Here is a 27895-nt window from a genome sequence, read left to right as displayed (position 1 = left end):
TCGAATCCCACTGTCAACAGCCCTGAATATGGTTTTCCGTGGTACCCCATTTTCACACCAGGAAAATGCTGGGGCTGTACCTTAATTATTGCCACGGTCGCTTCCTTCCGAATCACAGGCCTTTCTTATCCCATCGTCGCCATAAGACCTATCTGTGTCGGTGCGACCTAAAGCCACTTGCAAAAAGAAAAAAAATGAACTGGATTTGGCCTATATTATTGCCACTATTGCTTCTTGTTATGATTTAGAAATGCAGTTTTATTAGGCACGTTTCCTCCCCTCATCCTGCTCATTGCTTCAAAAAGTATAAACTTCGTCCGCTTCCGCCCCCGACTTCCGAATTTTCTGAACTTCTTACAATTCTCGACTGTACTGGGACGGAGGACGCTAGATTTTTCGATGCACTCGCGGGAAAAATTATTGATAATTTCAAGTTCCTGAAAACTCTCGGCTTTTTTCGCTTTATCTCTGTATTCCTTTGATGAGACATCCCACAAAGAAGGCCTTTCTATTATATCATTAATTAAGTCCAGACTAATCTCCTTGCTCCACTCCATTCCTGATTATAAATTTTAGTACCGGTATAGTGTAGAGAGAACGACATACGTGCGCGTACTGTATTTGTAGCTTATAGGAAAGAGGATGAGTATCATATTTCACGAGAAGTACGTCGTTTGCGTCGTTTATTCTATCTGTTGGAATGGGAACTGCGCTGAAGTTGCTGAAGCTGTGCCGACATCTCACGAACAATGAATTGACTTGACATGTTTTCCACTTGGAGCGGAAAACACGCCAACATGTTAAATGTGTTCACCTCAACATTCTGAGTTAACATGCAAAGTCAATTGGAAGATACAAACACAATATGCATGTCAACTGTAACATGTTAAATTTAACATGTTGGTGTTAAATGTTAATCAGTGGAGACCAGCCTTAAATGATCTCGGACTAAACATCTATACTGATGGTGCAAAAACTCCTAATGGCGTCGGGCGGCTTTCTTTATCGCCAATACTCACGTCGCCAAGCTCTATCGTTTACCAGCTGAATTCTCTATCTACTCTGCGGAACTCTTTGCTATTAGACAAGTGCTCATATAATTATATCAAGCAACGTTCCATTCACAAGGCTACTATTTATACGGATTTGCTCAGTGTCTTGCAATCGTTAATGTCCTTTAATTTCTCTCTCAATTGGTATTTGTATAATGTCAAAAGCCTAATATATACCCTGCAACAATCTGGGGTCTTTCCCACGCGTTTCTGGGTCCCTAGTCACCAGAGTATCTATGGAATTGAACAAGCTTATTTTTTTTTTTGCCACAAGAGCCACAAGAGCCACTCGTGACGGCAATTCGCTACCTACTTCAGATCGCCGTTCCCTTGCCTGATTTTTATCCTCTTCTAAAAAAACAGCCTATCGTCAGTCGCAAGAAGATTGGAATCATTCTGCATTTTATAAAGGATTCTTGTACTATAATATCCAGCCTGTTATTCCAACTCACCCTTGATATACGAAGGGTAATTATTCTCGCCGTCATATTACTAACGTTATTCGCCTTCGTTTCAATCATGCCCTAAAGGCCGGTCTCCACTGATTAACATTTAACAACAACTTGTTAAATGTTAACTGGTGACACCATCAACATGTTAAATGTTAAATGATGAATACTGTTTCATTTAACACTGTGTCCACACTTAATAAACATGTTAAACTTGACTTTCTTTGTTTATATATAGGTAGTTCATCATATCAATTTGTGGTAATACATTCAGGTGGTGTCTGGTATTTTCAGACAAGGACAATGGACTCAGATGAAGAGGATTTTGCCTTTGTTATTGCCACTGTTGCTTCTTGTTATGATTTAGAAATGCAGTTCTATTAGACACATTTCCTCCCGTCAACTTGCTCATTGCTTCAAAAGCAAACCATTTTGAAGTATAAATTTTGTCCACTCCCGCCCCGACTTTTCTGATTATTTTTTTTGCAATACTCGACTGTACTGGTAGCGGAGGGACGCTAGGTTTTTTTCGATGCACTCGCGGGAACAATTATAGATAATTCAGGATTCCTGAAAAATATCGGCTTTCTTCGCTTTATCACTGGATTCCTTTGATGAGACATCCCACAAACAAGGCCTTTTTTATTATGTCATTAATTAAGTCCAAAGTAATCTTGCTCTACTCCATTTCTGGCTATAAATTTTAGTATAGTGCAGAGAGAACGACACACGTTCGCGTATCGGTACCAGTACTGTATTTGTAGCTTATAACAAAGAGAATGAGTGTTGCGGAGTGTTGTAACTATAATCCTACTTCACGAGAAGCACATCGTTTGCATCGTTTGGCTATCTGTTGACATGGAAACGGAAAGGAAGTTGCCGAAGCTGTGCCAACATCTCCCGAACAACGAATTGACTTGACATGTTTTCCACTTGGAGCGGAAAACACGCCAACATGTTAAAAGTGTTAACCTCAACATTCTGAGTTAACATGCAAAGTCAATTGGAAGACACAATCACAATACACATGTCAATTGTAACATGTTAAATTTAACATGTTGGTGTAAAATGTTAATCAGTGGAGACCGGCCTTTAAGTGGAAAACATGTCAAATCAATTCGTTGTTCGTGAGATGTTGGCACAGTTTCGGCAACTTCCTTTCCGGTTCCATGTCAACAGATAGCCAAACGATGCAAACGACGTGCTTCTCGTGAAGTAGGATTATAGTTACAACACTCCGCAACACTCATTCTCTTTGTTATAAGCTACAAATACAGTACTGGTACCGATACGCGAACGTGTGTCGTTCTCTCTGCACTATACTAAAATTTATAGTAGTTAGAAATGGAGTGGAGCAAGATTACTTTGGACTTAATTAATGATATAATAGAAAGGCCTTGTTTATGAGATGTCTCGTAAAAGGAATGCAGGGATAAAGCGAAGAAAGCCGACATTTTACAGGAATTCTAAATTATCCTTCATTGTTCCTGCGAATGCATTGATAAAAAACCTAGCGTCCCTCCGCTCCCAGTACAGTCGAGTATTGGAAAAAAATCATAAGTTGGGTGCGGGAGCGGACGAAGTTTATACTTCAAACTGGTTTGCTTTTGAAGCAATGAGACGGATGAAGAGAGGAAATGTGTCTAATAAAACTGCATTTCTAAGTCATAACAAGAAGCAACAGTGGCAATAACTAAGGGCGAAATCCTCTTTATCTGAGTCCATTGTCCTTATTTGAAAATACTAGACACCACCTAAATGTATAACCACAGATTGTTATGATGAACTATTTAGGGTCTATATATAAACAAAGAAAGTCAAGTTTAACATGTTTATTAAGTGTGGACACAATGTTAAATGAAACAGTATTCAACATTTAACATTCAACATGTTGATGGTGGCACCAGTTAACATTTAACACTCTTAACATTAAACATGTTGTTGTTAAATGTTAATCAGTGGAGACCGGCCTTAACGCCTCTGTATAAACGCAGATTTCGCTTCACCACCCATTTTCTCCTGCACATGTGGAACACCGAACGCTGATGCGAATCATCTATTATTTCATTGCCCGGTGTATGACCCTCCTCGCCTAATGTTTCTTTTTCGTCTAGTCCGTCTCCGTCACCCCCTTCCCACCAATGTCTCCTGTTTGCTTTCTAGTCCGTCATAATACACGCGATAAATTAATATTTGGATGATACCCAAATTGTTTTTTAAACATCAGTAATTCTGATCTATCCAAAGTCAAATGCACCTACTTCCAGTGTGTTTGTTTTCACGCACTTCATTTGTTTTTCTACTGCTTCTTTAAGTTGTGTGCCTCTCAGTGTTGTTCAATTCTGTACTTGCGCACTTATAAGTGAATATTTTTGAATTGGTTATGTCATTATCAGTGTATTTTGGCTATTTGAAAGCTTGTGACTGGGTGAAATAACAAAGCCCATAGTCTCTCTCTCTCTCAACCTCAACAAATTCGCGCACACCACTAGTGTTGGCCACACTGTCAGCGATTCAAATGAGTGGAGCGGAGTGGTGAACAGTTTGAAAGGTGTAAAGGGTTTACTTGTTATCGAGTGTCAAATTTCTTAACATTTTAAAGTGCAGTGTTTCATTTTGAAGAAATCGAATGGTAAGCAAACAGTTTATGCTAAATTTTTGAAATGGTGATGGTTGGTTGTGTTGTTCGAAAAATCTTTCGTAATTTGAATTACTCATGTCAGGAAGCTTGGCGCCAATGTTAAAATAACTGGTGCATTCATTCAGTGTGGTAGTAGTTCTACAGTATGATTTCCGTATAATGTCAGAACGTGACAATTTTAATGCAGCTCCTGTTCCTACGAAAACATTTTACGGCAGACAAAAGCTGAAAGACAGTTTGAGACTGGAAAAACTACAAAATGAAGAAAAGGCTGTGTTATTGGAGACATATCCATATAAACTGTTGAATGTCAACAGTCCTACAACAACTTGGAAAATTTTCAGGAAACAGATACAGGCCTTGGAATTTGCGAAAGAACGGAAGAATGGTGTGATGACATTTGTGTTTCAACATGGTTTAAGTGGAGAGCGTTTATTTCTAGTTGCTCATCCTCTAATGTTTTGGCATTATGATTCAATGAGAAACGAAAATAGGTGCTCATATGAAGTTATTCCAGAAGGTTGTGCTTGTAAATTGTACTTCGATTTGGAATTTAGTAAAGAATTGAATCCTCTGCATGATGGTGGTAAAATGACTGATGTATTTATTGAGCTAGTCTGTTCCTATATAAAGAAAACATTTGGCATAATGGTGAAAAGGGAACATGTTCTAGATATGGATTCCACTACAGAATTCAAATTTAGCAGACATCTTATTTTCCAGCTCCCACATGCTGTTTTTAAAGACAATTACAGTGTTGGTAATTTTGTTAAAATGATATGTAAGGACCTTGCTCTGAAGAAAGACAGTAATTCGTTTAATTTGAATGTCTCTTGCCTAAATGTCGATGATATAAGTAAACTGTTTATTTTAAATTCTAAGGGGGAATCAAGATTGTTTTGTGATGAAGGTGTGTACACTAAGAATAGACATTTCCGTTTGTATCACTCATCTAAATGGAAAAGGAATGCTCCTCTAATTTTAAGTAAAGAAAATACATTTCATCCTTCTAGTTCGGAACTTAACATAGCAAATATGGATGAAGATACAATAGTTTTTTTGCACTCCTTGATTACATACCTTGGAAATGATGTTGACAGTTTAAAGGTGCTGGAGTTTGGAGAGTCTGGGATCCAGACCCCTGTCAATACTCACAGTACAAGGAGTTTTAATGAGAAATGTGATGGTTCATCTTCTCCATATCCATATATTGATATGTTTATCAAACAGCTTGTTGCACCTGGCAAGATTTACAGGTGGTTTTATTTTGCATCTGGTAATTGTGTTGTATACAATATTGTTGGCTATCGCTATTGTAATAACATAGGTCGTGAGCATCGAAGTAATAACATAAAGTATGTTGTTAGTTTGAATGAAAAGTGTTATTACCAGAAGTGTTATGACCCTGAGTGTTCTGGGTATCGATCTAAGGCATTTAAGTTACCTGGGGACTTGTCTTTGATGTTAGAAAGTGGTACTGTAGAAAACGTTGATAGCGAATTACCAGAAACCTTGCTGGGTTATTTTGGGTTGCCAGAAGATGAATTTGTTGATTTTTTAGATATTGTTGAAAATGAAGAGAGATCAGTAGTAGGAGACACTTCCACAAATGTGTCTCTTGATGAGTTTCCAGATTATGGTCTTCCTGATTCATCTTTATTAAATGCTCTTGCATCTATTGATCATTCTGTATAGTGTAAATGTACTGTTATTTGTATATATTAAGATCCTTTTTTTTTTTTTCTGCTCAGACTATGATAGAGGAATGCTCTGAAGTAGATATTCTAATACACTATGTAGGCCTACTGAATGTTGACAGTTAAGTAGGCCTACGTGTATTTGGATTATGAATTTTATCTGGTAATTTACTGTTTCTCACTTTTGCTCTTTTATCACAAAGAAGTTATTTGTATGCTATTACTAGATAGAAATGTAAATCTGAATACCTGAGAATTATTATACTTTATAACATAGAATTAAATTAATTTCATCAAAAAATAGTTGCTTAAGTATATTTGATTAATAGAAAGTTATATTTTACGTTGAGAGCAAAATAGAAAGCTGTGATGGCTCAGTCTGGTGGTATTTGAATGGGCTCAAATACATCAACCTTTGTCAGTAGATTCACTGGCTCTAAAAGAACTGCAGGACTAAATTCTGGCACCTCAGCGTCTCCAAAAGCCGCAATAGTAGTTAGTGGAACGTATATCCAATAACAGTATTAAAAAGCTTTGAATCAGTTACTGTTAATTGTAATTTGTACTTTCTGTTAGCCTGCTGGGTACCTGGGAATCATACATGGTATGTATGTATGCATGTATAGAGAGATGTATAACTAATATCCTGTTCTGTAATTGCATGAGTAGATTAATTCAAATTCGAAAGTACTTGAACTTAGTGTTTTACTTGCTGTCAAAAAAGGCCCTTTTATAATTAGTTTTGGATGTAATAGGCTGTATTATTTGATAACTTACAGCAAAGCAGTATAATAGACTTCAAAACCCTGTGAAATACCTATTGAAACATGTTACCTTACATCAAAATATCAAACTCTAGGCTAGTTATGGAAATAGTATATATTTGCAAATTAAGGATTGTGGAATTGTGCTATAGGCCTAAATATATTATTAGATAGACTCGACTTTTTGACTTATTGGTAATTTGGATGAATTTCATTCCTTTTTCTTCTTGAAAAATGTATTTTCTTGCATGTTTTACCCGATATAATACGTGTTAACTTCTCATGTGATAACATGACAAAATTACTCGCACACTTTTTTTTTGATAGGTTTGTGTATGGCGTTAGGAGTAAGGAGGGAGCTCTCCCGGTTCCGGTAATACTGCCAACTGAATGGAAATGAAATCTGAATTGAATCGATAATATGATCAATCGATATGAATTTTCTAAACCTTTATTATCTTAAGCCAACAACTTTGTTACACACACGTTATATAACATTTCTTGATGGAATCTTGTTCGTAGCATGAATTCTATAGTTTCGCTTTGCTGTGTAAACAACAACAGTACTAGTACGTAAAGTGTACGCCAGATGTCGCACAGCAATGCATAAGCGATTCATAGTTTGTGTTTCAAAGGTGCCAACACCAATCTCGAAGATTGGCGAAGTCGACCGATTCAGCACTAGGGTGTCCATCTATCACTAAAAAGTGTGCGAGTAATATTTTGTTGTGTGTGTGGTCATCTGTTTTGAAGATATACGTTTGGAAGTTCTCCTAATGCTATTTCTTAAATCAGTAAATTGAACAAGTAGTGATCAAAGTGAGGAGAATGTTAAGTAGGGTGTATACTGTAGAACAGTACCCTCTGGTTATGTCATTATTTCCCTTGAAGGTGCCTGAAAAATTGATGTATTGTTCAGAAAATCGATTGGGACAAAGCAGGTGTAATTTTTTTACAATACATATGATACAGCTACATTGAGCACGTAATTTTTTTACAATACATATGATACAGCTACATTGAGCACTTCTCATCTGCTATGTCTACAGATGAATTTACGAATGTAAACTGTGATAATAAATTGTAACCAGCATAACAAACAATGAGTAAAAAGATCAGGTACACACAGGCTTTAAATTACATCTGTCCAAATCGCAAACCACAAGAATGTCCTAGCCAAGTAGTCGTCAGAGGTCAAGATTGTGGAAAACTGTGCAAATTAGCTGTCCTCCTTTCTCCCATCTTCAATTTTCAATCTGTCTTTCCTATCATACTTCTTAGGTGTTCAATTTTGCTGGAACATGGGTTTCAGTTTTCTGTACTTTTGTCGGAAGCACGCTGTCCCCCCCCCATCCTAAGCTATATTTGGGGGTGGAGGTCGCTCTTTCTGTGGTTAATCTACCACTGTCCAGTTCCATGCCTAAATGGTTAGTGTACTGGCCTTTGGTCCAAGGGGTCCCGGGTTCAATTCCCAGCTGGGTCGGTGATTTTAACCTTCATTGGTTAATTCCGATGCTTCGGGGACTGGGTGTCTTCAGCATTAGAATTTATCATAGGTAGGGCCCCATTTTCATAGACATGCAGGTCGCCTATCAGGCATCAAATTTCTATAGAACACTTTCCCGCCTTGTCAGTACTTTACATATTTTATTATACTTAATTACCATACATGTTTCGAGAGCTAACTACTCTCTTTTTCAGCGGTGCCAAAACATCAACTAATCTTTGGACTTGGTACATTGGTACAAATATACTTATCAACAGAACAATTTTATATATAAATCTTGAAATTGTTAAAATATTTCTTTCTTTCAACTTTTACTTACTCTTGAAACATGTATGGTAATTAAGTATAATAAAATATGTAAAGTATTTGCAAGGCGGGAAAGTTTTCTGTAGAAATTTGAATATGTCAGTACGGACAGGATTAACCAACATGGTTAAAATAATCAATTCCATCAAGCATCTTCACTTTTATTAAATTCTACCTTCATTTTATTCCAAATTAGCAGTGAAGAGGGGGTTTCCCCTCTGGCTTGGAGGAAAAATTTGCCTCCAAGTCAGATAGATTTTTCTGCTGCCAGTGTAGTGAATTAAGATTTTTTGACTCATCGGGTACTCCTAGGAAACAGATTAGTAAAAGGGCATAGTTTCTTCCCTGGGAGTGTCCACTATTTGATCCCCTCCCCGCCGAAAAAGATGAAGAGTGTTCACTGATCACGACTGTCGGCAGCTTTGATCATTCTAGCTCTGGAACTTTGGAGTGTTAGATCGGCAGTGTAGTCCTGTTCGTTAAAAGTGAGAAAATGTGTGGTTTTTCATTTGATCGAGTATTTCATATGAAGGCATTGCATTTAATCGCGCCATTCCTACTGACGTCATTGTAATGACGTATGTTCATTTCAGTTGGGAAAAACCACTAAGACAGTGTTTCTGAGGATGTACAAATTCAGGTGGAGAATGAGTGTCTACCATTATAATGAAAACTCTCCAACCTGACTGACTGATGATAGGCAAGCGGGCCTACCATTACACTGAAAATTCCGTAACTCAGTCTTCATATGAGAAAAGACGTTTGGTGAATTTCCCGTCGTTTTTCTAGGCTTACGTTAAGAGCTATGCAGTTTAATACAATCTTGCTCACAACGCATACTCTACCTAACTTAGAATTCTGCATACAATGTAAAATTCCGTAGCGAAGCACGGGTACATCTAGTTTAATGTAAATAAAGAAAATTTTAATAGAATTGACTTGGCGGAACTTGCATGTATAACAGTGAAATTGGTGTTATATTACATATAATTTAAAAAGTTTATTCCACCTACTCAATACTGTACAATAATTGCAATGTCTATAAATACATTACAATATGTTATCAAGGGACTAGTTTCGACCGTATGTGGGTCATCATCAGCCTAACTAAGATACACTTATGGATTTGCCGATGTCCTAAAACAAAATTACATTGTGGAAAATAAAAATTAAGAGTGAACTGTGTATGCGATGTGATAATGTACATATAAAATGGTGGAGTGATGACATGTTGATAGATAAAATAATGTACTGATCAATGACAAATAAAATTTTCAGGTTTTACATCAATTACTATTTTATTGGGCACATCTTTTATCCAGGTTAGACTGCGGCAGTCTAGCACAGGGATCAGCAAGGCGAAGTATCCTTGTGAAAATTAATAGCATCCACCACAGCAAAGTTAAGTTGGCAACAGGAGCATTTTGTACAAGCCCCAACCTGCTTGCTGAATTTGGTATGCCCCCTCGGGCGCCAACAAATACTGTTGTCCTACGCTGCAAATTTGTGAGAGATGCCACTTCACCCCAGCTATCCCTGCGTATTGGACCCTGCAAATGGTCAGCTGTACGCTGCTTATCCACGAGCAACACAACCAGTTGGTATACTCTTGGATAGCATTTACAGATCATTTGATGTACCTTCAGTTCCTTGTCTTATTAGACAACCATGTAAGGTATCCCCGTGGTTAATACGATGACCGAAAATATTCCTGGATCTGTACACCGGCCCAGAAGTGAACACGGTCCCGTCCATTTTTTGTAGGCTCTTCCTGTCCTTTATTGAGCGTTATCCAGATTCAGTAGGCTGTGCGTTCGTTGTCGATAGTCAGAGGTTTCTTTATCCTTTGCTGGAAACCTGTAATGTGTACACAGCAGAGCTCAGTGCTATCCTTGAAACTCTGTGGTATGCACTCTCCAATTAATGCCAGTACTTTCTGCTGTATTCTGACTACTTGAGCTCATTGCAATCTATTGATGCATGTTTTCTTTGGCACCCTCTGGGGCTGTTGATCTAGGACATGCTGGCCGGGTGTAGGAGTGCTAGGACCAGAATCACATTTTTGTGGCTCCCAAGCCACGTGGGTGTAGTGGGAAAAGAGCTAGCTAATAGCGCTGCCAAGAAGGCGGTCACATAGCCCCCATTGCCTTACAAGGTTCCACCCATTGATATTCGTTCTCAGCTAAGACATTTGGTTATGTCTCATTGGGAGATCGAGTGGCCGATCTGTGCCATAGTTTAAAACTTCATATCATCCCCAATATTCTAAGAGAAGAGCAGTCAGCAGACCTTGTCATCCGTTTTATGAGGGAGAGTTGGCTGGTTTATTGAGCATAAAGTGAGTTTTCTATCTATTTTTAATTTGTTAACCATGTTTTATTCTATTAAGTCTGTTTTAGTTAGTTTTTGTGGATTATAATGTGTTCTTTCTTAAGGGACACAGGTAGTGAATTTTCTCATTTCTTTAGCTATTATCTGATTTTAATATATTTTGACATGCTGCATGTGTGTGTTGTAATACACCACACTACAAAGTTTTATACCCCTGTCTTCAATAGCTTCTGAAATATTGATAAAAAATTATTTAAATTATGCGACATTTCAAAATTCCCCTTGCACAAAACTAAGAAAGTTACCACAATCATAAAATTACTTTCTGGTGTGTTGTTCCTGTACACATTACTGTAAGCATTAATTTTAACAGTCTTCTATTAATGTGATACAGTAAATTTTCTGATACTTTTTTCTCAAAAGAATCATTTATTTATGCTTGAAATTTTTTCTGAACAATCCATTTGTGCAATGGCAAAAGTAATGCTTGAAGTTACAGAACATTCAGCAAGGAACATGCAGAAAAACTTACAGCTTGGTTGCTCTAAAAGTGGTGAACTAGGAACACATTTTACCTTTAAAAATAGAAATAGCAGAAAAATGCATTTTTATGAAAACAAGCAGTATTTACATTGTCAGCTTATCTTATCAACTAGAGCTGTCCTGCACCATCAACCTCCTTTTTCAGTTTTTAAACCTTTTTCTTGTGACCAGCTGATTTTTCCCTTCGAGAGGCTGACGTGGTACTTTAACAAATCCTGCGACTGTCACGTCTCTCCACAATTTCTTGTGTTACATGAGGGACTTTTGCTGAGAACCTGAGTTCATTTGCAGCAGTGCATCCCATATTAAATTCTGCTACAGCATTGTAAACAGCAATACTCAGTCTTTTCTGTGATATTGACTGTGACAACACCTTCCCTATAGTGGTACTTTCCTTTGCCAAAGCACACAGATGCCTTGTGAATGTCTTAGTCCATATAGCTGACATTCCTATAATAGCACTGAACTTTTCCATTCCCTTATGCCCTAAACCTAGGCATGTGGCAGGAAGAAATTTGATTTAATTAGCTTGAAAATTAGAGAAAATACACTCGCTAGGCAAATCCATCAGAAGAGGGCGTTGAAAGGCACATGCGCCGCACATTTGAAACCTGCGGTAGACCTTTAAAAATGTTGGAGTATGGGAAAAAATATTGCTAATCGTTCTGCGAAGGTCAGAGGTGTATTTATGATGAAAAATCAGAAAATCAATTTTTGGCTAAATTTCACTCCCTGTGTCCCTTAAACTTTTATTTGATATGTATGATTTGACTTCAAGGCAATACCTTATTCTATGTTAATCAAATTTTTCAATCATTCTATAAGAAAATAAGGCATTGAGAAATTAGATTCACCGATTACATTAAATTCATAATTTTTTAATCATTTGTTTTAAATTCTAATCAGTGGATACATGTTAACATTTTAATTATTACATTTCATTTCACCTCGTACCATTAGGGGCCGATGACGTAGATGTTCGGCCCCTTTAAACAATAAGCATCATAGTTCATCTGGCTTGAATTCTACTCTCCTCCCTACCTGTCATTGTCCAGGTCTCAGCCGCATAAGTCAGTATGGCTGCATAATACATTTTGTACATTAGGCTATCACTTTAGACTTCCTTGGTACTTCCTTATTCCAGACAAGGTTTCTTACTCTCTGGTCAAAATGCCGGGTATTCACTGGGTGAAGCGCCTAATATCCGGCATTTGCCACTTCGAGGGTTAAAGAACCCTTCTACAGAATATGTTGGGTATTCAGCCCGAAAGCTAGTTCGATCCTCTACAGCTCTACCAACAGCTGTCATAGATGGCCTAGGCATCACTGAAGAGGCATACTAAGGAAGTGAGTTAGTTTCCTGTTGCTTTCCTCACTGATCCAGAAGTTTCTATTGCATATCAGTCTGCCAAGCCCACTGAAATGCATGCACCAACCGACCCTATGAGCGATATTTTCACACCATTCATAACAGGAACTGGCTGCATAAGGAATGGCATTACTGCATCGCTCATACCCCGGTCACTTTCATATTGTCAAAGCCAAGGAGGTGGCGAGACAGGCCAATGAAAGTAACAAATTTACTCTAGCCCATACCAGAAGACATAGTGCACTGTAAACACTACATCCTGTCAGCAAAGGCATCCACAGAACATGATTTTCCTAATACCTACAGTAGTTGATTGAATGTTAAACATACAGCATTTTAGTAAGCAAGCTAACAAGAGCAAAATTTATGTGCATAGGTAACAGATGGTGAGCAGCAACTTGTAAGCATGTGTGGATTGAATAACCGTGGAAGCAGAAAATTTATGGTTGCAGCCTTTGTCAGTGGACAATTGAGTCAGAATATTGGTCACCGTTTTTGAAAAAGATGTTGCATCATAGTAAAACAGGGAGAGGGATAGATGAGACAAGAGAATGGGGAAAACGAGCATTTATGTTACTTAAATCTGAGTCCAAGTTGATGTTTAACTTCAGAATATCTTAGGGTAAGAGAGTGGGAAGATAAGTGCTTAAGGACTTTTAGAGTAAAACATTCATTAAATATGGTTTGATGGAGCCAGATATTAATAGGAGTACAAAGGTCAGTGTTATAGGTTTGGTATGCACTGTGCTGGCCACCATTTACTAATGTGACTCGTAAACATGGCCGCCTTTCATATGTATAGGTTTTGTTTGTTTTTTTCCCTTACATTTAGTGTATGTTTATTAAAAAATCTTTGCTACTGTATGTATACTTTATATTTCCAATGTGTGTAATCTATCATACACTTCATTCAGTTGATAAGTGTAATTTTATTAAAATTCCCACCTCGGATTTTTAGTTCCCCTACGGTGGCATGATATTTTTCTCTTTCATATGTTTGGACTATTATACCTCTTCTGAAAGCTACATGAAATTATTCCTTTCTCCAAAATTAATACATTCCCAATTTTTAACAGTTTTGTAAACAAAAACTGAGGAATCGGGATGTGCTTCAATCCCCAATATTCATGTTTAGTTTAATGTATGTACGCTGAATTGATGTATAAAATGTAATACGACAGAGAGATAGTAGGCATGATTTTCGCACCAAAGTACATCGTTTAGAGGGATATATAAAAACAAAATACACTCGCCTCTTTGCTGCAAGTGTCATAGAATATAATTTTAGCGTCCAATGTGAAATGGTGGAAACTCCTGTAACCACTGTTTAATTAAAAATGATTTGGAAGCTGACACTTCCAGCATAATTCACACACTGAACAAATGGACACATTGAAATGTTCTCACAGAATGAAATGGAAATTGTTGTTTCCAGCAGGTCGACAGAAACTGTCTTCTGCCTCGTGACACAGAGATTAAGGAAGTGTTTACAGCGGGATGTTCTGGTGATGGTGATGCTTGTTGTTTAAAGGGGCCTAACATCTATGTCATCGGCCCCGCATTAAGTTCTTAAGGAGTTTCGGGGAGTTTTAATTGGTTTACAGCTTAACGCTCAAAGGTCACATTTTGTTGGAAAAGTATTCCTAGAAAATACTGTACAAGATATTCCCAGAATGAATGAAAAGCATTTTTAATCGATTTAGGCATAAAATAAAAAGAATTATAGGAATATAGGCAAATATTGGTTCTAAGGTCAGTTTAGGTATTTTAGGCACTATAGCACTACCATTTTTAAGCTTATAAATACATGAAACTTAAAAATACAAAGTTATTTTAAGTTAAACTACGTTTTAGCCTAAAATCTGAGGTCTGCTCATAACCATTTCCTCTCATTTTCGGTAGATGAGCATGGGTACAATTGATTATGCTTATGGCAAATGGAAATTCATTGCCTTGAGACCAGCTTCTTTGAGCTTCATTAATCTCCTCTAGTGTACTTGGAAAGTTAATCTGTATGTTGGGTTTGTCCAGTATTTTACCAGATGACCTTACGGTGCTCTCGTGAATGCCTGCTTCTGCACCCACACTATTCTGGTTGCCAGGATAATATACTTGCCTCAAAAATAGTTTCATGCGATCCTTGGAAGAAAGTGCTCCACTGCATTTGTCTTCTCTCACGCCTAGGAAGTATTCTTCTAGCCACTCCACGTTCTCTTAATTAAATTTATCCCTTCTCCTTCTTACAATTATTCATAGAAGCAACCACGCTGAACTGACAAGAGTTTGTGATAAAATACTATTCTTAATTGGACGCAAGATGTTAGCTGTACAGAACATGTTGTGGTATTACAGTACGTAATTATCAAGTCTGGCATCACCGAGAAATAATTTTGAGGAATTTTTGTCCATTGAAAATGAAAGGTGAAACGGTCAATGAATCCACAGTCGGCGTGCTTTTGTTCCAGTACTTCACGTGTGGTCGGTCTGCCGTAGTGATGAGGGTTCCATCTTGGTTTCTTTCCTTTTAGACACCGATGACAGGGGTTGCTGTTCTCGTTCACCAATACTAAGGTTGTCATATTTTGGGTCAACTGTTTAAACATTTATTCTTAAGACAAAACACTGTATAAATATAAAAGACTGCTCTTGAACCACAGCACAAACCAGTATTGAAGTATATTTTGTTCCATATGCATATCATGAACAGTGGTTGTGGTCGCAGGTGTTAGAAGAAAGGTAGATTTGGCAAATATACTCAACAGGGAACTTTCAAATACCCATAAATGATCGCCATGAACTATTCGTATGTATTAATAACAGGTGTGTCAAAACATACATACATCATTATAGACCGTTATGCCTTTCAGCGCTCAGTTTGCGAGCCTCTGTGAATTTACTAAAAGTCGCCACAATCCTCTATTTGCAACTAGTGCTGTGGCCCCATTTACTTCTATACCTCTTATCTTTAAAGCATTAAAAACTGAGTATAATCATCGTTGTCTTGGTCTCCCTCTACTTCTCTTACCCTCCATTACAGAGTCCATTATTCTTCTAGGTAACCTATAGTCCTCCATTCGCCTCATACGACCCCACCACCGAAGCCAGTTTATGCGTACGGCTTCATCCATAGAGTTCATTCCTATCATAGCCTTTATCTCCTCATTCCAAGCACCCTCCTGCCATTGTTCCCACCTGTTTGTACCAGCAATCAATCTCGCTACTTCCATGCCTGTTACTTCTAACTTATGATTAAGATATCCTGAGTCCGCCCAGCTTTCGCTCCCGTAAAGCAAAGTCGGTCTGAAAACAGACCGATGTAAAGATAGTTTCGTCCGGGAGCTTACTTCCTTCTTACAGAATACTGTTGATCGCAACTATGAGCTCACTGCATTAGCTTTACTCCACATTGATTCAATCTCACTTTATTACCATCCTGGGAGAACACACATCCTAAATACTTGAAATCATGTACCTGTTCCAGTTTTGTATCACCAATCTGACATTCAGTTCAGTTCTGTTCTGTTAAATTTCTTACCTACTGACATCAATTTAGTCTTTGAAAGGCTAATTTTCATACCATACTCATTGCACCTATTTTCAAGTTCTAAGGCTTTTGGCACAATCTGCCATTAAGACAAAGTCGTCAGCATAGGCCAGACTGCTTACTACATTTCCACCTAACTGAATCCCTCCCTGCCACTTTATACCTTCCAGCAGATGATCCATGTAAACTATGAACAGCAAAGGTGAAAGATTACAGCCTTGTCTAACCCCTGTAACTACCTGAACCAAGAACTCATTCTATCATCAATTCTCACTGTAGCCCAATTGTCATCATAAAGGCGTTTGATTGATTTTAATGAAAAATGAAATGAAATGCCGTATGGCTTTTAGTGCCGGGATATCCCAGAACGGGTTTGGCTCGCCAGGTGTGGGTCTTTCTATTTGACTCCTGTAAGCAACCTGCGCGTAATGTTGAGGATGAAATGATGATGAAAACACATACACCCAGCCCCCGTGCCATTGGAATTAACCAATTAAGGTTAAAATCCCCGACCCGGCTGGGAATTGAACCCAGGACCGTCTGAACCAAAGGCCAGTATGCTGACCGTTCAGCCGAGTCGGACATTGATTTTAATAATCTATTAATCTACCCTTAATCTCATAGTCCCCTGGTATTGTGAACACCTTTTCCCTCAGTACCCTGTCATATGCTTTCTCTAGATCTACAAAACATAAGCGGTGAATAGCCTTACTCAGACGTGCCAACTCTCCCGATTTAAGCGGGAGGCTCCCAATTTTTCATTGTTCTTCACGATGTCACGATCGCCAGGACCGATCTCCTCCGATTTTCAGAGGAGTTTCAGTAATTTTCATATTTTAAACTCCCGCAGTTTCCTCTTTCTATCGACGTATGGTTGATCGATCGTTGTTCTAATAATCATAAACAGATGGCAGTATGGGGCACGGTGACCAGTCATGTGCTCCTCTTTTGTCTATAATACAGTCAAATACTCAAAATAGCTTAATAATGGGAAGTGGAAGTCGCAAGCGAGTAACGTAACCTCAGAAGTAGCACGCCATAGACGTCTACCCGGGGTACGACCTGCATAAGTGCTCGTGTTATGTCACGTAGTAGTGCTTCTTGGTTGTTTGTATTAATATTGGTTTTGGCCTAAATGTCAAAAAAGAAATATGATGCAGTGTTTAAAAGCGCTTATAAGGAGGAGTTTCCGTATTTCAGTGAATCCAGGAAGGGACCAATGTTCACATTCTGCACTGTATCTGGGTGTGATTTCTCAGTTGTGCGTGGGGGGATGTGCAATATACTCAAATATATGCAAACGAAAAAATATAAGGAGAGTGCCCAGTGTGTAGAAAGGAACCAGAAACTGAACTTTTCACGAAATAATCAAGATGTAAATCCTGTGACGAATGCCGAGGCTTTATTACTTGATTTATCATAGAACATAACCTGCTTGTAAATTGTCCCGACCACACGGGACCTTTGTTTTGCAAAATCTCTCCTGATTCGGAGATTGCTAAACGATATGGGTATGCTAGAACGAGAACAGTCTCTATCATTAGAGAAATGTGCACGGAAGAAAGGGCGAAAATTGTATCACATTTGCAGGTGAATGCATTTTCTTTTGCTACTGATGGTAGCAATAAAAGCAACTTCAAAATATATCCTATTGTTGTAACATTTTTTAGGCCTGAACTCAATGAAATTCAGAGTTGTCTACTCTCTGTGCCTAATTTAGAAGGGGATGCTACTGAAGCTAACATTGCCAAACTTATGCTCTCAAATTGTCAGTAATTATGCATTCCATGAAAAAACTGCCTAGCTCTTGGTGCTGATAATGCTCCAGTAATGTTCGGATTAAAGAATGGTGTGGCAGCATGTTTGAAGCAGGAAAATAATAACATAATCATCGTAGGCTGCTCGTGTCACCTAATTATTTTTGCTGCAGGGAAGGGTGTGGCATGCTTGCCTGTAAATATAGATGAAAGTATAATTAATATATATTATTATCTGGAAAGGAGTGTGAAGAGGAAAGAAAATTTCAGAGAATTTCAGACTTTACAGAACACAGAGATCAGGAAAATTCTGAAGCATGTGCCTACTCGATGGTTATCACTAAGAAGGTGTTAAATAGGATTTTGCTGCAGTGTGACACTTTGGTTACTTAATTCAGGAGCAGAATTGTGAGTAAGGATTCTCAGATAGGAACTTTTGGAGACTTACAATATTCCTAAGCACAGTCCAAGTGCAGCTGTGTCTTGTACGTCTTAAATGGTGAAGCATTGTCATAACATTTCACCACACTCCTCAGTTAAAAAAAAAACCCACTCATCAGTTTCAATTAAAAAAATGAAACTACTGAAGACACTAAGAGCCATGCTTTGTCATGTGAAAAATGAGTGTTCCTTTCATCAAATTTACATAAATCTTTTTGCCTTTTTCTCAAGTTTTATGGATATCTTTGAGAATCGAAATGTAGCTCTTCAGTCAAGTATGCCGCACATCCACTTATTGAGGTCAGTTTTCGTGTACATGTTAACAATGTCAAAGGAGTGAAGGGTGTAATGTTTTGGTAAAGTAAGATCTTGCTTTCTATTACAATGTTCTAGGGGATTTTTAACTGACGTATTAGCATGGAAAGAATAATGTGTTTTGGGAAAATTGTGAATTTATTGAGATATTTTGTATTGTACCGGTAACGCGCGGTAGATGCCGTATTTTTTAAGCTAAATAATATTGAATCATCATGCAAGACATTTACTGCGAGCTTAGTTTGTTTACACTTGACGGAGCGAGCCGGCCTGAAGCAGCTACAGCTGTATGAGTGATGTAGATGTAGGAGCGAGACAGGTTACCCGTCTGTTCTGCCACGTGCTGTAGAAGAAACACCACACCTTCCCGAATGTTCGACTTGGAAATTTCCAAAACTCTTGTGATAATGATCGTATCAACTCAAGAGATACGTCATTTTGTAGAGAATCATGTAAACGTCTCCAATTATAAGTTTCAAGTAAATCCATCGAGGTTAAAGAGAATTCACGGTAATTTCACTGGATAATTCCGGTACTTAACAGTTTTTTGGATTATTGACGATTGTTGCTACAAGCACATGGTAGTAGTGTAAATAAATACAAATTCAGCTGATTCATTATTCCAATAATTTGTAGTCTTAGTTCCCTGCATACTTTGTACTTTCCACCTTCCCCACTTCAAGCCCCCGGCATGGTTTTGACAGAAATTATAGTAGGCAACCTCTTACTCTCAGCATTTCAGGACACTTTTATTCTCCACCCCGCGTAGTAGGGAAAATAATACTAATCCACCAGCGGTAAAAGTTCATATAACAACACTTCAGCTGAAAATTGTAGTGCAGTATGTAAAGATTTGTGGTTACAAGGAAAATGTCGAGATAGAGGAGGAGACTTAAGGCCAATGAAGTATTAAAAATTACATATGATAACAATGACATTTACAATAAGATACAAAAGTTGAAAACTAGAAAAGCAGCTGGAATTGATCAGAATTCTGGGGATATACTAAAGACAATGGGTTGGGATATTGTACCATATCTGAGGTACTTATTTGATTATTGTTTGGTCGGAGGTGCTATACCAGATGAATGGAGAGTTGCTGTGTATAAAGGAAAGGGTGATAGACATAAAGCTGAAAATTACAGGCCAGTAAGTTTGACATGCGTTGTATGTAAGCTTTGGGAAGGTATTCTTTCTGATTATATTAGACATGTTTGTGAAATTAATAACTGGTTCGATAGAAGGCAGTTCGGTTTTAGGAAAGGTTATTCCACTGAAGCTCAACTTGTAGGATTCCAGCAAGATATAGCAGATATCATGGATTCTGGAGGTCAAATGGACTGTATCGCGATTGACCTGTCTAAAGCATTTGATAGGGTGGATCATGGGAGACTACTGGCAAAAATGTGTGCAATTGGACTAGACAAAAGAGTGACTGAATGGGTTGCTATATTTCTAGAAAATAGATCTAAGAGAATTAGAGTAGGTGAAGCTTTATCTGACCCTGTAGTAATTAAGAGGGGAATTCCTCCAGGCAGTATTATCGGACCTTTATGTTTTCTTATATATATATATATAATTGATATGAGTAAAGAAGTGGAATCGGAGGTAAGGATTTTTGCGGATGATGTTATTCTGTATAGAGTAATAAATAATTTACAAGATTCTGAGCAACTGCAATGTGATCTCGATGATGTTGTGAGATGGACAGCAGGCAATGGTATGTTGATAAACTGGGTTAAAAGTCAGGTTGCGAGTTTCACAAATAGAAAAAGTCCTCTCAGTTTTAATTACTGCGTTGATGGGGTGAAGTTCCATTTGGTGATCATTGTAAGTATCTAGGTGTTAATATAGGAAAGATCTCTGCACATGGTTATGAGGGTGTTTAGGGGTTGTAGTAAGGATGTAAAGGAGAGGCCATATAAGTCTCTGGTAAGACCCCAACTAGAGTATGGTTCCAGTGTATGGGACCATCACCAGAATTACCTGATTCAAGAATTGGAAAAAATCCAAAGAAAAGCAGCTCGATTTGTTCTGGATGATTTCCGACAAAAGAGTAGTGTTACAAAAATGTTGCAAAGTTTGGGTTGGGAAGAATTGAGAGAAAGAAGAGCTGCTCTACTAAGTGGTATGTTCCGAGCTGTCAGCGGAGAGATGGGTTGGAATGACATTAGTAGACGAATAAGTTTGAGTGGAGTTTATAAAAGTAGGAAAGATCACTATATGAAGATAAAGTTGGAATTCAAGAGGACAAACTGGGGCAAATATTCATTTATAGGAAGGGGAGTTAGGGATTGGAATAACTTACCAAGGGAGATGTTCAGTAAATTTCCAATTTCTTTGAAATCATTTAGGAAAGGCTAGGAAAACAACAGATAGGGAATCTGCCACCTGGGCGACTGTCCTAAATGCAGATCAGTATTGATTGATTGGGATTCTCGAGTTATTCCACTTTTTAGAAATCACAATATCTGACGGCGTAGGAGCACAAATCATATATCAGACGGGCTCATTAGACCCCAAATCAGTCAGTCATAGCTGGGAGTCCAGTCTGACTCGCCACGCTACACAATTGCTCCGTTCGTCGAGACAAAGTGCTGACCGAAACTTATCTTCGAATTCTACCAGTCTTACAGTGGACTTAGATTCTGACAGTCGATTGGTACTTACAATTTGTGCACGTGTAGAAACTTCGATATACGACAAGTCTTTATAAATTTGGAACTTATTTTCTTACCACTTTACAATTGTGGAACTTAGTCTCTTAACAAGTGTTATAAATTTCAAAGTGACGCACTACTGCATTATATTATTAACTGTGGAATTTTCTGAAGGCTCAGTCAGCTTAATTTCTTTATTAAGTAGAAGTGATCATGGAAGTGTTTAAACTTTTTCAGTACCATAACTGCAAATGATTGCCTATTATGCAACTTATACTCATGTGCTTCGACTAAATGATTAATTCTGAACGGTACTCAATTCAAACTGTGTTAAATGTACAACTGTGCATGATACTTGCTAATTTTATTATTTCCTTAAATTCTGGGTTAAAGTGAACGATAATCAATTCAAGGTGCGCTGAATGTTGAACTGTGCATAATAATTGCTAACATTATTATATCCTCACAGTGTTTAATAATTAGTGCGTTACTGACAGCAGTGTCCATAGGATAAACTCTTGAGCAGTCGTATATTTATTTGTCAAATGTGACCATATTTCAGTGGAAAACAACCATGAACTGTGCATGATAGTGAACAGTCTTCAGTTTCGTTATTTCTAAAAGCTTGTGTTCATGAACTGCGATCTATTTCTTTTCTGAATTCGAGGCTGTCCGCATCTTCATCTTTAAATCACATTAAAATTCTATCTACAAGGGACTACTAAAGTTCGACTGCATATCACGACAATATTAAATCAAACGGTGTTAATTAAAGGGGGTGGGGCTGTGTTAAATGTGGGCACTTGTGTGAGTAATAAAACGAGTGATTACCCCGCAACATCGTCAGAACGTCTAGAACTTCAGAGGTAGGAGTTCAATTCCATGTCAGACCGATCTGGATGTTCCAACTCCATTTCATCGTGACGAGAGGGGCCTGCCGAACGAGGTCCAGTTCAGCGTGGTGACCTGGGAGTACGGGTTACCTCACAGGTGATGTTGAAGACGACAGATATCTACACCAAGGTTCTATGCAATTCAACGTGCATTTATTTGATTAAACTTCATTTTTTAAAGAATTTTCAGGTTTTCATGTAGATAGGACCCTTGCTCCTGTACAAAGCCCTTGCTATAATTTACCTGGAACAGCCTTGAGAAATAACTCGTGCAACTTTAAATTCAATAATAAAGTCGGGCTATATTTTACTGGTACAGTACGTCGGACTATTTCTGGTATTAATAACGGGACTTATGGGGACGTCCGCCTTGTGAATCTTCGGTAACGCTTTCGCCGTAGGTAACTTGGGATCCATGACAAACAGTTTTGGTTTCTCAAGGTCATTAAACAAAAAATAAGAGGTTCTTAATTAAAGATTTCTGTTCCCCTTGAAGTCTGTTAGTGGGATCTTTTTTGACTACATTAAAATTATTGTTAGTAAAAAATGGGATCACCTGCCTCGGAATCCTCGCCGACATTTACGTTCATTCTCTTGAACACATATCATAGGCAAAATTAACGGTATCAAACACTGGACACACTACGTTGATGACACTTTTATTAGCCTAGATTCCCATACTATAGATAGCAATACAGTACTTCAATTACTTGATAGTTTTGACCCGCATATAAAATTCACGATGGAATCCAAAAACAACAATTCTCTTAATTATCTCGATCTAACTATCACTCGCAACCATAACAAAACCCTTTCCTTTGATATTTACAGGAAGACCACTCACGCAGTTAATATAATTCACCAGAATTCTCTACACCCGGGGATGCAGAAGAAGTCAGCTTTTAATAGTGTGATTTTTCAAAGCATTCTTTAATCCCATAAAGAATTTTAGGAAAGAAATAAACGGCATTTATACAATAGCTGAATGTAATGGTTTCAATAAAGACTTCGTGAACGAAATTCTTAATACATTTAGAAGTTAACTGAAGACCACCTTAGAAAAAGAACCTCCCCTAAAGAGAAGTTTACCACATTTACCTTTAACAATAACAACATATATCCAAATTCTAATATTTTTGAAAAACATACGTTAAAAATAACTTTCAAAACCACTCACACAATGCCAAAATAGTTTTTAATTCCCATACCGTTAATGACAATTTATTAATAAAAACAAGCTTCACTACTGACGTTCCAGAACTATACCCGCCCTTCCCTCAATATCCCTCTCCCATACCTTACTTTACCCCTCCTCCTACCCCCTTCCTCTTCCCTACCCAACCACATCAGCACAGACACACTGTAAGCTATACACAAGCTCAGTGTTAATGTGACATGGGACTGACAAGGTCATACCACATGAGACGACAGCTTTTTAACAAGTAAGTTGCTTGAGCCTTTTCTTTTCACGCGGTACTTTTGTTTTTGTTTCATCCAATTTTTTTTTTCCCACTACAGATGATACACACTTATTAATCCCGTTACTGACGCTCGCACTATGCTACGCAACACAGTGTCTGACTTTTTAAAAAGAATCAGCAAGTTTTATGTCAGTCAAATGATTTTTCAGACTAGAGGATTTTTTTCATCACAACATGTTTTATACTTTGACAATCATGATCATTGTATTTTACTTCCACTTCATCAGTATTAATTTGTTTGTATAATGTAATAATTGAACTTCTACTGAGGATGGCCTTTAGATTAGGCCAAAACATGTATAGATATCATCCCATCTGCAATAATATAGATGGTTGTTTTGTATTGAAAGGGAGGATCATATAAATACTTTTTATTTGTAAAGTGATAACAGACAATACGGAATGAAATTTATAACATGCAATGAATAGCTTTATGCTTGAAGAATGTATTCATAAATGCTAAACCCATACTAGCACAGGAGTCCAGCAAACTCTTCCCATTCCTATTAGCTTCCATATTTTCCCCACATTTACTAATCACCCTTTCGTATCCTTCAGTTCTATTTCCAACTCTCACATTGAAATCGCCCATTAGCACTATCCTATCCTATCCTTGCTGTTGGCCCTGACTACGATGCCACTCAATGTTTCATAAGATTTGTCAACTTCATCCTCATTAGCACCCTCACATGGTGAATACACTGAGACAGTTCTCATCCTAATTCCTTCAACTGCCAAATCAAACCACATCATTCACTCATTTACTTGCCTAATAGAAACTGTGTTGCATGCAATAATATTCCTGTGGAACAGTCCTACTCCATACTCTGCCTTTCCCTTTTAGACACCTGTCAAGTACACTTTGTAATCTCCTATCTCTTCCTCGTTATCTCCCCTTAACCAAATATCACTTATTCCTAGCAAATTCATATACATCCACTTTGGTGACTCAGATAGTTCTTTTTACAATGAGCCCCATTAATATTGATAGCTCCCCATCGAATTCCATTTCGTTCGCCAAGTTGTTTTCAAGGAGTCCCTCTCCTGTAAAATGGGAGTGGGACTCCGTCACTCCCATAGGACCGAGGCTTGCTTAAAATGTTTTGAGCTTGGTAAATTCGTGAAGCAGGATGGTACCCTACTTACACATAGTCCAAGTGAGGATCTCTCCTCTAACGGGTTATGGGCCACCGGTGGATTGTATAGTCCTAGCCGCTTGAGCACAAGGAGGTCCATGACTCAGAATATGTCCGAGATGCCCACTCGTATTCCATAGCAACTGGTATCCTGACTCTCAGAACCACTTACTAGGCCACTCGCCCGTTGCCCATGGTTCACGAACTAGGACGTGACTACAGTAACCCACACCTAAGTTTATTCATGACAAAGTAGGTCTGTTAAAGTACTGTTTTTACACTGCTAATATCCATCCCCCACTTTCAGCGAAACCCCGTGTGGGTGGGGGACGCAGCTGAAGAATACACCAACGGTATCCCCTGCCTGTCGTAAGAGGCAACTAAAAGGGGCGACCTAGGCGCGGACATGGATTGCGGTTTGATATCGTGTGTTGGACCTCCTGTGGATGGGAGGGGCTGAATATATTCACAGGTAATCCCTGCCTAACGTAGAAGGCGACTAGAAGGGTCATGTGGCCATGGCCCCCTCTTTATTTTTTATTGTTTTTTGAGGGTTAGTTGTAGACCGATTCCAAATTTTTGATGTGTGTTCTACTCGGAGATGGACCCTTTGCGTGTGCGTTTACGTCCGAAAGCCCGTGCAGTAACCACCCAGGAAGCAGCGGGTGGGAGCGTCGTGTACCCTTGCAGTAGTATCCGCCTGACAACACAGGTCCTCGCACAGCTGAATGTCAGAACGACGTATTATTATTATTATTATTATTTGTTTCTTATTTTTTCGCTATATTTAGTGCTCTGTTTACGCTATGAGGTACATGCTATTGCGGGTGACTGGAGGGAGTCCTAGTGCTCATTGCCTCAGTCATCCTGTATTAGGCATCGTCCAGTATCGGACCCCGGGCAGTACCGGCTATGACCAGGTGGGTATTGCCTTGGCAGCTTTCTTCGGCTACAGAGACACGTGATCGGAGTGGGTGGCATTTGGGGAGGATGATTTTCGGGCATGGCTTCGAAACGTCATCGACCTGCCAAGGTGGTCTCCCACCAAAGTCTTTAACTTTTGCTTCCCTGAGAGGTTCAACTCCCTGGGAACATTCACAGCTTGAAGGAATGGGATCCAGGTTTCTGGTTGCTACCAGAACCTATGGGCGCGATTTTAAGCTGGTGAAATCTATCCTTTATAGTAGAAACATTGAAGGTGTCTAGGGCGAACATGAGGATCTCAAGAAAATGCGCAACGGTAGTTTGCTTTTGAATATTCGTACAGCACTGCAAGCCGATCAGTTGCTTAAGTGCGATCACTTTGTCGAAATCCCCATCAAAGTGGACGAGCACAAAACCTTGAATCCGGTTTGCGGAGTCATCTTTCACCGCAACCTTATTTTGAACACTGACGCAGAGTTGATGGAAGACATGAAGAACCGTGGCGTGGAACACGTCCGGCGCATTACGCGCAAGGTCAGCGGTGAAGACGTTGCCAGTGGTGCCTTCATTGTCTCTTTCAAATTGTCGGTGTTGCCAGACATAGTCAAGGTAACAACTTATCTTTGCGAAGTGGGGCCGTACATCCCACCTCCTATATGATGCTATCAATGCCAGAGATTCGGGCATATATTATCTCATTCGAATTTGTGTCTGTGTGTGGTACATGTCGAAGAGTAGCTCACGGCGCAGAGGAGTCCACAACTCCGTACAGGTGCACTAACTACTCTGGTCTTCATTCTCATCGGGATCGGAATTGTCCAACATATCTGAGCAAGAAGATTATCCAGGAGATCAAGACCCTGGATGGTCTTTCCCACCAGAAAGCGCGCCGTAAATTTAATTCACAAACAAACCTGCCAGTACACTAGACTACAGCATGATAACTCAGAGTTTTCCAGGTTCGTTTTTCACGACATCGTTACCTGTGGAGATCGCTGCGCCCAAGGCGGCTGTTGCTTCTGAGAGCGAAGTCTCGAAGAGTATAAGCTCGAAGGGGAGGACCACCCTTCCTTCGACCTTCTGTGTCGGCTGGCAGTTCTAAGCCAGCACAGAAAGTGGGGAGGGCTGAGTCTCCCCCCTAAAGAGGTCGGCGAAAGCAGCGGAGGCAGCATCATTGATCAGGGCTGGGAAATTATATTTCAGCCCGTCTAAACTCGAAAAAAAGGCGGAGAAGAAGTGCGCTCTTACCGGACGCTCCCGCACTTCTCCTTCGAAGAGGAAATTGGGCCCTCCATCTGGAGGGTATGAGTCTGCGCCAGCAGGTACGCTTGCTCCGAAACCTGCGCGCTTCCCTTGTATGGGGACTTCCCGTCCCCGGAAAGCATCGAAGTTCTGGGCGTCAGTCCCGCCATCTTTCAACGACGGGATGGATGTCGAGCTGTCATCTACATCTTCGGATGTAGATGTTGATAGTGTTTAGCTTTAACAGCACCTTGTCGCTCATAACCTAACACTCTTTTTATAGTCCACACTATGGCACTGTTATAGCGGAATTGTAATGGTTAGGGCAAGAAATTAGATGATTTTGCATCTTTTTTGTATGAAGGCTGAAAGATAGCTAGAGTATATATACATGTGTTTAATGAATTGACTGATTAAATAAGGGCAGTTTGTTGGAGCATTTTTTAAATTTTTTGCCGTTTACAAGGGATAGGTTATTTTTGGTGCAATTGTAGGTCATTTTTGGCATTTTTATTTGTTTACTGGTGTTATATTTTGCTATATTTGGATATTTAATTAATATTATGTTTACAATACTTGTCTAATATGTTTAATTTAGACAAATAACATGCTCAAGAAAGAAAGTAGACTTGCAACATAACCTGCTGCCACTAGTTTTCAAGGAAAGAGTATTTTCAACTCAATTACACTCCCAAGAAGACATACTATAAGCAGTACTTGCTTCCCCTATATGTAAGACGCATAATGGACTCGACCAAGCTGGGCATTGCTCTTTATCTTCAGCTAGATAAGAAGGATTCAGTCGCCCGCGCGCTGGGAGTCAAGTGAATTCTTTGTTGAAAA

At 38.8% G+C, this 27895-nt stretch overlaps 2 protein-coding genes across 3 annotated transcripts in view; both read left to right on the top strand.

Moving 5' to 3' along the window:
• The first annotated feature begins 4000 nt into the window (after positions 1-4000).
• LOC136864010 (uro-adherence factor A) overlaps positions 4001-27895 on the top strand; it is a 639417-nt gene continuing 615522 nt past the window's right edge. For both annotated transcript variants that reach the window (XM_067140507.2, XM_067140506.2), the window contains exon 1: positions 4001-4133. In XM_067140507.2, coding sequence (XP_066996608.2) covers positions 4131-4133 — 3 coding nt within the window. In that variant the 5' untranslated portion in view covers positions 4001-4130. The remainder of the gene's footprint in view (positions 4134-27895) is intronic.
• Positions 4195-6864, top strand: LOC136864011 (DNA-directed primase/polymerase protein). Its single transcript, XM_067140510.2, has one exon. It carries the CDS (start codon positions 4302-4304, stop codon positions 5835-5837), a length of 1536 nt encoding a protein of 511 aa, XP_066996611.2. The 5' UTR covers positions 4195-4301; the 3' UTR covers positions 5838-6864.

This window comes from Anabrus simplex, chromosome 2 (assembly GCF_040414725.1).
Source record: "Anabrus simplex isolate iqAnaSimp1 chromosome 2, ASM4041472v1, whole genome shotgun sequence".
Classification (NCBI taxonomy): domain Eukaryota; kingdom Metazoa; phylum Arthropoda; class Insecta; order Orthoptera; family Tettigoniidae; genus Anabrus; species Anabrus simplex.
The sequence above is the reverse complement of the archived record's forward strand: the minus strand, read 5'-3'. Positions and strand labels throughout refer to the sequence as shown.